Source organism: Triturus cristatus, chromosome 1_1 (genome assembly GCF_964204655.1).
Source record: "Triturus cristatus chromosome 1_1, aTriCri1.1, whole genome shotgun sequence".
NCBI classification, from domain to species: domain Eukaryota; kingdom Metazoa; phylum Chordata; class Amphibia; order Caudata; family Salamandridae; genus Triturus; species Triturus cristatus.
The window spans coordinates 580,317,983-580,332,516 of NC_140579.1; the positions used below are offsets into that span (position 1 = coordinate 580,317,983).

At 43.1% G+C, this 14,534-nt stretch overlaps 1 protein-coding gene across 19 annotated transcripts in view; it reads right to left on the bottom strand.

Annotated features, from left to right (window-relative positions):
• ANKS1A (ankyrin repeat and sterile alpha motif domain containing 1A) overlaps positions 1–14,534 on the bottom strand; it is a 1,389,901-nt gene that overhangs the window by 99,238 nt on the left and 1,276,129 nt on the right. For all 19 annotated transcript variants that reach the window (XR_014978931.1, XR_014978928.1, XR_014978939.1 and 16 more), the window contains 2 exons: positions 1,814–1,900; positions 1,474–1,611 (listed from right to left, as the gene is read on the bottom strand). Coding sequence is in view for 16 of the 19 variants with exons in the window: in XM_085645485.1 (XP_085501611.1) it covers positions 1,474–1,611; positions 1,814–1,900 (225 nt within the window). In the remaining 3 variants the exon portion in view is untranslated. The remainder of the gene's footprint in view (positions 1–1,473; positions 1,612–1,813; positions 1,901–14,534) is intronic.

Consider the following 14,534-nt stretch of genomic DNA (forward strand, 5'->3'; position numbering starts at 1 on the left):
ACAGAAAGCTTGTAAAAGGATGTATATGGCTGGCTTGGGATTTCTTTTGTGAGGACAAATGTCTAAGTCTCGATCAAGTGCAGGAGTTATTTGAGCAGTGAACACACTTGATATATTTTCTTATTATAAGTCTAGCCATGCAATATTTGTGGATATTCCATTCAGCCAGAAGTCCTAAAATTGCTATACAAGTGTTGGGATGAAAACATCCCATATATGGTAAACAGGTGTGGCTCCTCTGCCTAGAGTGAGTGTTTCTGGGATCCTGATTATTTTTGTCCCTGATGTCATGCTAACCTAGTACGTGTGCTAGGAAATAGGCCTCAACTTGTCCTGTGACCTCGAAGAGTGCACCAAGTGTGCCCTCATTTGTACTAGAGAACTTGTGTCCCTGTCGTGGGTTTAATCTATAGAGCAATGGTGGCAGCATAACATGTTTTGTTTTTAAACTTTATTTATATTTTAAGGTACGGAGGAGGACACGTACACAATATTTGTTTTCAATTGTATAGTCAGAAAAAGTCATAATGCACATTGCGTGGAGAAGTGCAGGGATATTGAATGTAAATGTGTGTGATGACAGCTAGCAGTACAATGTGAAAATGTCCCTGCGGTGGGGATATCCACAGCCAGCATCCCTTCCATTGGTCAAATGTTCACGTAAAGTTGCCATTGGATCTGATGGCAAACTGAGGTCACAAAGCAGAGAACGCCGTAGTGTGTCTGAAATACTGCAGGGTCTCCTGCTAAGACCCGAGTCCTTTTCATAAGTGACAAAGGAAAGCCAAACTCCATCATATTTGTACAGTTGGCAGTGGCTGGCAGCTTTTCCATTGAAAAGATTACTCTCAACTTGCCCACCACGTGTTGATGGGGATTGGGGGGGGGGGGGTGTCTGTTGGCGGTGGAAAGTACCATCTTGTTAGAAGCTTATATAGCATAAGGACATAAGGAGGCTTTGATAGGACGAGAGGACAGGATCGAAAATATGGCCAGCAATAAAAGTGAGTGAAATTGCTAAAGGTCTGATGTCAAGGGGTAATCCAACAGCCGGTAACATGAAGGCTTGGAAGGTCTACCAATCCAGATAACTGGACTGAAAAGTTAGACGAATGGTAAGAAAGAAGAAATAAAATATGTCAATTCATTGTCTAAATTAGTGATTCAGCCAGTGGTCGGTAAACAAGTGCACCAGCAAAGATATTTAGATTGGCAAACATCTATCCAAACAGTGAAGTCATTTGGGCAAAGGAGACCAGTTCATGAGGGATGCTGGTATTTTTACTGCATGGTGTTTAAACAGTGGTTCAAACCATGAAGGCATTTTTTTTCTTGGGTCACAATTCTCTTTGGACAATCCCTAGTCTGACTGGAGACGACCCAATGAGAAACAGTTTCCTAACATAATCAGGTTCTGAGAAAAGTCGTAACCCAAGGAGGTGATCTATGCCTCATTCCCTAGAAGATACCTACCACGTCCACAGTGCTGAAAACATGGCAGTAGTGATGGCTTGTCTGCAGGTCCTTTGTGATATATGCAAAGGTGCACAAATCCTCTGGGTCCTGGGCTGCACAAGAAATGTTTCTGATTTCATGTTCAGCAATGATATTCTGTCAAAATAAAAAGGAAAGAGGGATGACTTCAGGATTAGAATAACAAACTAGGACTTTGTAGCTTTCAGTCTCAAACCCAGAACCAGGAGGTGAAAATCCCCCATTTGCCGTTAGTAGAATGTTCCTGCAGCTGTAAGCTAACATGTCCCCACAAGCATGCTGGCAGGCTGATACAAACACAAAATTGTCTCATCCCTACCTTGTTGGAGGCATCAATAAATTTCACCCCTTTATAGCTGATGGATAGGATAATGGTTGGAATCTTTTTCATCTGTTCTGTAGATTTCTGACCGTAAAAAAGTACAAAAACAATGTTTTAAAGGTCAGCATTTACTAAGGAAACTCCACATTAGGAATACATTGGATCAATAAATGGTTTAACAGAAACATAGGAGCAAAAGTAATCCTCTGCAAGGGCGGAAATCAATGGCTACATTAATACATATGATGGAAATGCGTAAACATCTGGTATCTGCACATAATGAACAAGTGGTTGGCCTATATGAGATATTCATTACAATAGTTCTGGAAACACTACAAAACTGCATAGGTCCACTTCCCATTCCTAATGGCTCTCTTAAATGTTTTCACATCGTACTGTTTCACCTACAATTGTCATTTGTGCCATTCTTGCTCCCCATTTATCTTTTTCTTGATTCTGGGCCTCCCATTTTGACCTGGTTATGCTTAGGGACTACAGTTTTTATCTTGATACTGCAATATTTCACTACTTGTTTCTTATCTTATACCCACTGCTAACATGTCTTCTTTAATCAGTCCTTCCTTTCCGCTTGAAACAGTTCTCCACGTTTTGTTTTTTCCATGATCAGAGTCACCACCCTACGACAAGCGGTGACTCAAGTACTATCTAATTCCATCAATCCTTTCTTCTTTGCATCCAACGATGGACTCCCTTCTCTTTACTCGCTCTTCTTGATGCTCTTTTTCTCCACATTCTTTTGCTTACTTACGCCACTCTGCCTGCATCTCCAAACGTTGCTATCCCTTGCCCATGACTCTGTGTCACCCACCACTGCCAAGGTTTCAGATTGCTTATGTGTGATATTTTCATAATTTCAGTTTCATTATGAGTGACATTCAATGACTGAGTGACACTTCTCATGAGCAAAATGAAACAATGAAGACGAGGGAAACAAATTTTGGAAATGACACCCATTTGAGCAATGAGAAACTCTAAGAAGTTCTTAAAACTGCGTCAAGCAAAGCACCAGAAATGAAGGGCACTGACCTAGTATCCTTGTAACTTAATTTGACTGATAAACAAAAATTGATGTCCATGAAAGATGCCACATACACATTGTTACATATTGAACAATTAGAACAGTTACCGTTTTCGGTAGCCGAGACAATCAGCTGTGTGGCTAATACATGGGTTATTTCACTGCCTAGCTCACTTTTTCAGTTCACAGCATGCTTGAAACATCATCCCGTTGGGAGATATGAGCCCCTTGGCAATAAGTTTATTTACGAATTATAGGTGTCAACACGCAGAAAAGGAAGTTTTCATTACAGGGGAGGATTGTGATTCCACAGTAGGACATTCACTAGTCTGTAAACAAGTTAAGCATCACGGAGTCTGTAATGTTTCGGCCCCTAATCTGGCTTGTTTTTTTAAAGGTGCCCCAGCTATCATTCCCATATTAACTTTGCTTTCTAACGGTAGTTATCTTATTTTGAATAACGACGATTGCTGTGGCTTGCGAGCTGGCATCCCGTAGCAGTTTCTCAACGAGTTATATTGCAGCAATGTCCCATTTCCACCCCCACATAGGATTGTAGATGGTTTGCTTTAGCCTTCCATTCCAACTTTGAAAACAGATTTCAATAAACTAAGCAGACTCAAAGCGCTATTGTTTCAAGAAGAAGTGGCTCTCACATCGGCTCACAACACCTTCGAATTGCAGGTGTCAATAACCGCAAGCGAGATACTCGCTGCTAAACACAAATCTACCACTTAATTTTGGTGAATTAATACACCAAATTTTTAATGCGTCTGATACGGTGGGCCTTGCTCACTTTGTTTTAAACTTGTGGGATCCGGCCTGGTTTCTTCCTTTCGGACTATTTTTGGAGTAATTCTGGCCTTTATTCATTCTATTTTTTCCCACGCCTTTGGCGGGTTTCCCCGGGTGCTCCTGTTGGTTTGCTGCGGGCTGGTTTTCCTACTATTGCTTTGCATTGGATGCTCGATCTGTGGAGCTGCCAAACCTGGTCCAGTTATAGCTGTACCATGATCGAATGTGGCAGCTCACTGGTGCCTTGCCAGTGGATTATTTTGCCATCGACTACTGGCTGACCTTTGGTTATGCCTACTTCACCTGCATGCAACCTGTGTTTCACTGCCTCCGGTGCCCTTTTCAATGGGCTATGGATGTCTGCCTGTCCCATACTATACACGCTGCCCTGGATAACGATCTGCTAATGGGTCCGTTGAAGGCCCATGACCGGGTGTGTGCCAGGGGTAGGCGTTTGGTGTGCGATCCTCTACTCGGACCAACGGCAGACTTGAGTACCTGTGCTCTTGTGCAGCGCCTCATAGACCGCAATTTCATCGAAGTTAACACAGGTTGCCCTGAAATGCTCCTAACGGCTTCTGGATATAAGGAGCATGTGTGCTCGTTCGACCTACTTAACTGGATGGCATACCTTTTTACGATGAATGGAACAGACAATGTTCTGGAGTTCATGGCATTCCGCTTTTCCCGCAACATTTTTGACTTTGAAGACTAACTATGACTGATTAGCAATTTTTGAGAGTCTAATTGGCAAACGTTTGGAACATTATACCATGACAGTACAAAAAAAATTTGGGGGCTTCTAAATTACACAAATTGGCCTTCGACAAGGACACTTTGCCTCTGCTTAACTCTGATTTTTGTTAACACCCAGGCCAAGGGGAGGATGTCACATGGCCCATAGGGACATTGTCGTTTTTCACTAACTTAGCATGAGCACGTTGCAGCGTGCCTGCTGCTTTGCATACGTTACTACATGTCTTTATTATTTGCAATAATTTCAAAGATTGATTTCACATGAGAACTCATCGCTGTGTTCGCTCTTTGCATGTTCCTGGGAACATTATGTGCAAGATCGAACAACAATGCCCCGCGTTATTTGGTTCTGGCCAGCCCTTAGCCCTTAGGCAAAACATACCGATGCAGCTGCTGTTTGGACAGCGTACTTGGGTTTTCAGTGGGGTGCACGAATAGGTGAGTCACACTTGTAGAGGGACCTTTCCAGGGAGAAGAGCACCCATGATGTAGATCTACCATCTATAGGGTAAGGTATGGGGACTGCTGACAAAGTCCAGAGATCTTCTACTAAATAATAATACTTATTCTTAGCAAGTGGAGGGAGGTTAGGCACTATAGTCTTCTCTCCATTGTCTTTATGGCATCTCCCTTCATGATTTATAGACTGACTGCTATGCTGACAATATTTGTACTATGAATTTTCCTGCTCGTTCTGGCACGTATACTGCATGTTAGGGCACGTTAGTTAAAATAAATATTTTAAACTGTTTTGTGTCTTCATCAGATCTTATTGCGGACAAGTACAAGAGAGTGAGCTAAAGGGTGTGTCTTGTTACTGCGATTCCTGAGAAATCAGGGAGTGTTGTGTTCTGGGGTGTCTAATCATTTGTTTCTCTGTGAGTGAAATAGGAAAGCAAGTGCGACACTATAGCTAGTCAGTTCTGGGTTTGTGGGTACTAAGGTGGTAGAAAGACTAAGTCCCTATACACCAAGGTCCCATTTCCTGCACATAGTTCTGTATTTGTGCAGAATCCCTGCAACACCAGGAAGTAAGTATATGCTGGATTGCTCCAACTCGTCTAAGCTAATTCAATTTCCTCACTTATCCACTCCAGCATTGGACTCTTCACTTCATAATATTTACATATAATGTAATAAAGTCCTTGTTAAATGTCTTCTCTTTCCTTCTTGATTATTGTAAATTTGCATGCCTATCCGTACTGCATTACCCTACAGACACTTTCAAATACTGTGAGGAGCTTTTGAATTTCCCAAAATGTTACCTATTCGTTTTTTGTTGCATGTGTCTTACTTGCATACATGTTCATTTCAAATTTCATCATCACACACTTTACCAACCCCTCTGTACATTGTTAAAGAAAGGTATTGGTGCTCAAATGATTCAGACATGATGAATGACAGAAGAATATGTATCATATGTTTGGTTGCATTGGTTTGGTTGAATGCTTTAGTCCTTGCACAGATTCTTTATTTCTGAAATAACTTGGTTGCAGGTTAAAACTCAAAAACCTTTCTCACACTGTCATGGTGCAGGATGGAGCAGAAATTATTCTGGGAAAACCCCTTCTCTGACCTCCCATATTTGTAAAGCACACGCTGCAGACATGTGGATTCTGAGTCCAGGTGGGCAGGAGACAAAGGATTTATAGAATGATTTCCCTTGCAACAACTATACTCCACGAGTGGACTTATTATCTTCGCAAGGTCAGTACTGGGTAATTTGTATACAGAAATGTGTATGCGGGGGCATTTACTTCCTAATCTAAGGAATTATTACTGGGCATCACAGTTAGTAGCCGCAAATGACTCAATGCAAATATTCTTGGAGGGAACCTTGAGCCACCTGAAAAGATAATGGCTAAGGAAAATTTATAAAGCTACTCACATATGAAGTAATTAAGATATATGAAGAGGTAGCTATCATGTTGGGATAGATGGGAAGGTTTGCAAGGAAGATACCACTGAGGGCTGGATAAAGAGTCTGGGAGCTTTCTCGGTTAGGTTTTTGAAAGTGGGAACTGACTGTGGTCTCAAACTTAAGGGGATAGGATTGAACACAATGTGATTGATGTGTCTGAGCAGCTCAGACAGAACAACAATAGCAGTAACCAAAGAACTAATGTGCATTCTGTGTTACATGCCCTAGACTGGTAATCATCTGAACTGTAGGGTGATACCAGAATTAACAGTATTAACAGTTGGAGACCATATTCTATAGAGGAAGACCAAATCTAAACCACCCTCTATGATATATAGTACACTTGTAGCGAAACCAATCAAATGAATAGACAAAGCATTGTAAGAAAGTGTCTCTGTATATACGGATCCCAAATAGGTACAGTGTGCACAGAGTCCACAGTCCCCAGAGGTTTGGCAGAGGCTAAAGTTAGATATAACCTTACTCTCTAAAGGGGTTGCTTGGTCGAGCAGTAAGGCAGTATCAGAGGACAGTGTAAAGCATTTGTTGTACACACTCAGTCAGCAAATGATCTCACACACTCAAGAACTGAACTCTAGGCCAATGGTTTTTATATAAAAATATGTTGTTGTTTTATTTTAGAACCAACAATAGGTATCAAAATATACTTTCTCAGATTGAGATGCTTGAGATAAATACTTTTCAATAGGCAATAGACTTTTGAATATAATAGTTACAGTGGTTGCAATAGGCAACACAATTTCAAACACAATAATACATTGAGCTCAATGGGCATTTCTAGTTATATGCAATTAGTTACTTTAAGGATTACTTTTCTAACCACAGGACTGGATCCTGGATTCAGTCTTGGGACATTTCCTGTAAACAATTCAGTAAATATGTTTTGGTTACAGTAGTGATTTTTAAGCACTATTTTGGTATTTTAAAAGTTGACACTTAGAAACTTTTTCTCATAGAATCACCCATGTTATTCTATGGGAGGAAATTCCCTTAGCAGGTAAGGAGGTTATTGTTACTTTTTCTAACTCAGTGTTGGATCCTGGATCCAGCACTGGGGAATCTCCTGTAAACAGTTGAAAGAATGAGTTTTTGTTATACAGGCGATTTTTAACGAATATTTGTAAGTTTGCAAAATCAACACTTAGAAGAAATTTCACAGAAAAACAGTCAATGGTTTCCTATGGAAGAAAATTCAAGTTGCAGGTAAAGTATGTTTTCGTTACTTTTGTAATCCAGTGCTGGGCTCCTAGGTTCAGCACTGGGACATCTATCTAAAACAGGTAAGCAATTACGTTTTTACAGTTGGTGCAATTTTTAAAGAATATTTGTAGTTTGCAAAAATCAACACTTAAAAGAAATTTCACAGAAAAACAGTCAATGGTTTCATATGAAAGAAAATTGGGTTAGCGGTAAGTATGGTTGTAATTACTTTTAAGGGTCACCAAGATCCAGCGCGGGGATCTCTCCTGATAGCAAGTGAGTATTTGCGCTTTCGTTACTCGGGTGATTTTAGGTGAATATTTTAAAGTTTAGAAACTCCCCACTTAGAAGAATTTCCAAGTGAAACCAGTCACTGTTACCCTATGGAAGAAAAGACAGTTATCGGCTTTTGGCTAAGTACTCGACTGGCAGAGTTAAGGTTCTGGGCATAGACTCAGGGGTCTCCCAGGGTCTGGTAAGTACAGTTGTTACACCCTCAGGGGCAAAGGGGCAGCCGGGTGCAGAGTGAGTTAGGCCCAATGTTATCCTATGGGAGGCTGGGGACCCTTGGTTGGTGGCTGCTGGCTAGCAGGCCACGCGGCTGTGGGAGCTGGGCTCCTGGTCACTTGCTCAGGGCAAATGGGGGAGTAGAGTAGAGATTGCACTGCCAGGGGCACTCAGGCGGCTGGGTGCAGGGTGCTTTTGAGCCGTCGGGCGCTCAATGGATTGCAATGGAGAAGCTAAAAAACGAACAAAGGCTGCAAGCTCAGGGACGAATTTTCTTCAGGTGTGACCACCACTTAGAGAGGTAAGTTGGGTAGTTGGAGGATAGATAGGCAACCAGGAGTTGGGCACAGGGGCGCGCCGGGTGCAGGGGTGCCTGTTGGTGTCGGGAAATCTTACCCTCTGCTGGTCGCGGTTGGAGGGGTCCCTGGCTCTGAGGCTGCAGGCGTCGTCAGGAGCGATGAGGTGGGTCCTTGGGTGCTGAATTCGGGGTCACAGTCGCCGGGGGGACGTCCTCTGGGTCTTTGTCCACTCCAGCACAGGCCAGGCTTGGCGGGTGCAGAGTGTGCAGGGTTCGCTGTTCCTGGCTGATGCCAGGGGTCAGTTACTTGCTTTGAGCAGTACCACTGCTCGTGGGAGTCCCAGTTGCTTAGAGTCACAAGGTAGCCAGGTCCTCCGGGGTTTGTGAGGTTGCTGGCCACTAGAGATGCCGGGGTTTAGCAGGAGCAGGTTCGAGGGTCGACAGGCCGTGAGGGCTGGGGCCAAAGCAGTTGGTGTCTTCCTCTTGTTAGCAGCTGCACGGCAGGTCTTCTTGTTTCTTGATCTTCTTTGCTGTTTCGGAATCTGGATCTAAGGGAGGAAGGTTCAGGGTGCCCCTAAATACTGAATTTAGGGGCGTTATAGGTAGGTAAAGGGCAGGGATCAATGGGTCCCTGCCCTGGGGTGGGTACACCCCCTATCCTGCCACTCTCCTGTGGGAGGGGGGCAGTGGCCTAGTCCTGATTGGGCAGGGCTTCCCATCATCAAGATGGTGAGAGCCCAGAGATGTGCTTCACCTCGCCTCCCCACCTGAGGGGTGGGGTTGGCAGAGGCTGGCACACCCCCTTTCCTTCCTTGGGGTTTCCGGCCAGTCTTCCCGCCAGAGTGGGGGTCAGAACCGGCAGGGGCCAGTTGCTGAGTACAGCAAGTGGCCTGGAGAAGCTCACAAAGGTGGCATGCCTTTTAAGCTTCCCCTGCCCATCCTGGGGGAGGAGACCTAGCACCTCGCCCAGGATGTGCATTGTTGCAGGCCCAGGAGAGCGGATAGCTCTCTACCCAGGGGTCCAGCAACATGTCTGATGTGTGGCAGCCTAGGCAGCCCCTCAGACAAGACGTGGATTGTAGGTTACGTTCAGGGGGCATCTTTAAGATGCCCTCTGTCGTGCATTGTACATTAAATCCCACACTGGCATCAGTGCGGGTTTAATGTGTTGAGAAGTTTGATACCAAACTTCTCAGTCTTCAGTGTTGCCATCATGGTGCTGTGGAGTTCGTGTGGACGATCTCCCAGCACCATATACTCTTGGATGGCAGCACTGCACTTACAGTGCCCAGGAATGGACCTGGGTACTGTAGGGGTACAGGCCTCATGCACCTGACATGTGGCCAGAGATGCCAATTGGGTTTAGGTTTCAACACAGTTTTAGGGAAGGAACATTGGCCCTGGGTACCTGATTGGCAGGAGCCTAGGGCACACTCAGTCAAAGTACATCAGCAATTCAGCAAAACGTGGGGGCATACCATGCAAGAAAGATGGCACTTTCTCACAAGCATGACAGATTTTTTTCTAATTTACCTTGGAATGGAGAGACAATCCAGGCAAGCCTATGAATACAAATTACTGGATGTACCACAAAAAATGATATTGTTCAAAACATTGTAGACTGGTGGATCAAACTGCCTAAGACGTAATGTAGAAGAGGGACACATTAGCACAGTTTGAATCTGCACTACAATAGGAGGGGTTTGGAAGGAAGTTGAAACATTATGCCTCCAGTAGTGTTCATGTTAGAGCTTAACCATACATGTCATCCTTGGAGAAACAAAGCTAACAAAGTATAATAAAATACTTCCTGCTTTGGATGAAACTGATGACAAGAGATGCAGAAATGAGTGGGGGACACGAGTCCCGTCAACAAGGAACAACTGGCCAAGAATAGTGGACTAGTGCATTTATGTAAATAGGGTAATATATAAAGAAAGAGGTTGCACTCAGATATTATGGAATAATGGGCCACCATGGAGAGCTAACTTTTAGATGAATGAAATAACAAATTCCTCAGAATAAGTAAAAAGTATGTTATCAACATCACTGGTATCTATAGTTCATTGACTGACTAACAGAACACTATAGGAGATGCTGAACGAAAACTATAAAACAGATACCCATGAAAAAGTCAAAACACCAACCTTTCAAGCAAAATTTCTGTCCTGACATCTGATTCAAGTAAACGTTTTGCAAATAAGCACATATATCACTGAGTAGTATAATTCTGCAAAGTTAAGACTCTCATGCGTGTAGTAATAACTGCCCGTCCTCCAGTAACCTGTGCAACGATCACTGGTATCTATTAGATCACAAAATAGAATGAAGAGTTGCTTGGGGTCAACACTATATATCTCTCCTTTTTTACAGGGATGTGGCAGTAGAATGATTGCTTACGACAGCACAGACATATTCAAATTACATTCTATAACCACTTCAGGCAAAAAAGCTAGTTTGACATTGAAAAGTCAAGAGTCAATGGCAGCTGACAAACCTTCCTAATCTTTCTAGACAAATTTATTGCAAACAGATAAGCCACCTTTAGGGACATATTCACTGTCCATTACTAAAGTCTGTAAAGTTTCAAGCTAATCAGAATTTGAGAGACCTCTTGGATCTTAAATAATTATAACAGCCAAAGCCGTCCACCACATATCCATGCACAGAAAATGGAGCCTTGAAATTCTTTTGTAGACACCTGCAATGAAAAGTTAATTACTACAGATGAAGCAAATAATGGCTACAAACCATGGTACACAGTCAGTCACTGGCTCAAAGCTGCCACAACATCCTTCAAACTTACACCCATGATATCAGCTACTTTTTAGACCAATCATGATACTAATATATTTTCTCTTCTGAGGTCAAGGATGTTAATTGCAGATTGATCATGTATAGGGGAAGCCCTTTAACTATCTGCTGAAACAGGAAGGAAGAAAAAACGAATAACCTGGGTGAAAAACCCTAACTCCAAGCGCAGCACACAAGCAAATTTAGGGAAAGCAGCATCATGGTTATCCAAAACTTCCTGTACGTTTTGAGAGTCATGTTCATAATTGGAAATGGTGAAAATACAAAAGTCAGAACATCATACACTGTTCTTTGGTAAGCTGCAAACAGATCAACCTGTGGATACTCAATATCTTAACAAGTAGGGAAATCACTTCCGCATAAATGCTCCACTCTGGGACATGTGATGTCAACAGAAAGCATCCAGCTGCTAAATGAGCAGCATACATGGAGATTATATTCAGAGCTGTCATAATATCACCGCTTGCACGGTTTCTAGAATCCCACTCTGCACTTGTTGAGAACTTAAATGTTTCCCCTAAAGCGGAGGGGAAATAGGTTGCCTATGTCAATTTTAATGAGTTAAGCCCCATTAGATGGTATTGAACAGTATATCACTCCCTAACAAATACCACATGATTTCAGAGCTTCAATGTTTGTTCCTCGCCTTGTCACAGAGAAACTCATTACCACCAGCATATGACAGTCTAGAAAACCCAAAACCTACTCGCTGATATTCCCACCCTGTGTCCAACCTTTGGTAAAACAATCTTCACCAACATCTAAATGAAATAGTGGTCCCAGGTGTGTTGTGACCAGTGAGCCATCAAAAGTAACTGGAGAAATCTCATCCTAAATCTTGCCTGGGGTACTAGCATATTACCCTGTCTGGTCTTGCCTGATATGTTTATTTCATACAGTATTCTCTCCTGTGACAGAACAGCCTTCTTTGGGGGAAGAGTACCTACTACAGCACTGATAAGACTCACACACTTGAATCAGTCCCCTTCATTAAAATATGGAGCCCCACACCAACTGAATATTATTAATAAGGTCAAACTTCAATAGGAAGCTCTGAAAACAGCTTAACATTAGTAGCACATCCATTTTATCTAAAGACTTGATTCTTAGCCAATGAGGTGACCATGCTCTGAACTCAATTCACCATTCACACCACACCTCAACTTTATTACCACACGTTAGGTGGAGAGGAGTTCCTACAAAGCTCTATTAAAAAAATGTTTTTTAGCATTTTTCTTCACTTCAGGGCTATTGAGTTCCATCCTGTGCTGTCTGAACTTTGGACATTCTTAATGGCTGAATCTCATGAAAAGGACATGTTCATACCATCTGCCTCTTGTGAGAAAAAGGAGGGGTTAAGCAGATGAAACTCATCAGTAGAGCAACGCAGAATCTTGTACTGACATTCTACATGTGTGCAAAATCTGTGAATGTGAAGATGTGTGGTAGTAAGACTGTATGTTGTGACAATTTGAGTACTAGGGACAGCGTGGTCACTTTTGGATGCCTCTGGTTTAGCATTGCATACGATGGAGGACGGACATAGCTTTACCAGGCTTTGAAATTACATTGAGTTCATTTACCTAGCTAGAGAGTAAGACACAAAAGTGAAGACGATTGAGACAGAGCTGTGTTTAGAAATTAATTGAGGAACATGTTCACAAAGGGCTGCTGATTATTTCTGCCGGAGCACTCTCATTTTGTAGATAGGAGGGGTGAGGGATAGGACTGCATTTAATGTTGTTTAAGATGAGGAAGTTTCTAGGCAGGGCATGCCTTTTTGTCCGTCCCTGATTACTGTTTCAGGGAGGCTGGTGACAGTCTGGAACATGTGACTTTGTTTTGGATACTTCTGCGTGGAGCCAAACCCACCTGCTACCTACCATGAGAGCCATCACCTTGCACAAACACTTCCTGGAGAATAGCCCAAAAAACTGCATTTGAAAGAGAACCACCCCAAACTGGTTCTAAACAGTGAATCCACGAACCCATCTGGAAAATGTTTTAAACGTGGGGCCCAAACCATCCACTTTGTTCCAGTTTCAAGTTCTTCATGACCAAGGAAGGAAGTAATCCACAAAATGACTGAAGGACTACTGCGTGGCCAGGGCTGGTGTCTGCATGTCAGCAGTCTCCCAGAGGTGTGGGAGGATCACCGGAAGTCTGCCCTTTCTGCTGAAGGTCTACCTAGTGCCAAGAATCGTGCATGGCCTGCTGAGATAGGGGAAAAGAGTGTCTACCTCCGCAAGAGAAGAGACTGCTAAGTTAAACCCAGCGTGTTCCTGGCTTGAAACTGCCTAGAGAAAAAAAAGACTATAAAGGAGCGACCTGTGCTGTGAGGGGGTCCCTCTGAGCTGTTCTCACCAGAACTGTGCCACAGCTTTAAAACTATAAACACCACAGTGTAATTTCCTCAGTGAAAAGGAACCGGGACTCTGCTGAAGCAGGAGCTTCATTTTCCAGGAAGGCTGCAACTGCTGAAGACACATCACCCTGATGAATCAGCAAGGAAGCCACAACTGCCAGAGTACCAATCTACTGAAGGTCCAGAAAGTTGCAACTGTCAAATATGTTGGGCTGCTGCGCAGGACATGCCACAATTACTCTATCCAGCGATTCCAGTTCCATTGGAAGACTGCTGATGCAGTTCCCGCAGTGAGACACTGCTGCTTCTAGAGCAGAAATGTGAGCGGCATCTGTCACACCACTAGTTCTGCAACAACCATTGTGTAGGTAAAAAAGGACTTAACTTGCGAATGGAACAAGGAACTTCAATCACACAAAGGTATTTGGCTTGAGGACTTCGTGCCCAAGTGAACATCTGAGGAGTGAAGTGTTGAACTAAGCTGCGCAGCTAACCTGTGGGGGAAAAAGATGTGATCTCCACGTGTGCCTAATGAATGCCTATACCTGCATCATCCTAGAGGACAGTAGATATTAGAGATAGGGATAAGATATCAAGTGGGTGTATAGCACCAATGCTGGAGATTACAACCCTGTAATAGAGATGATTATTGAATAGTGTAGTATTCCATTTGACTATGAAATTAAAAACTTATTCTAAAATGATAAACTCTAGGCTGGACAATACATTATTGTGCCTTTTGATTTACTGTAGAGTTCTGAGCTTTTGTCCCAGACAGAGTCAAATGTGCAAAGGGCTGTAATTGGCCCGGTTTTCAAAGCCATAGTACCATACATCTCAGCAGCAAACCAACTGAACTGCCAAACTTGGGCGCAAAAAGCCCCTCTTCTGTCTGGATGCCCTTCCAAAAGGATCTGACAGTTGACAATGTAATTGACTCTTTCGCTGTCAACAACCGCTTCCATTTCCACCGATCCAGTGCTCCATCAGCATGCCATATAC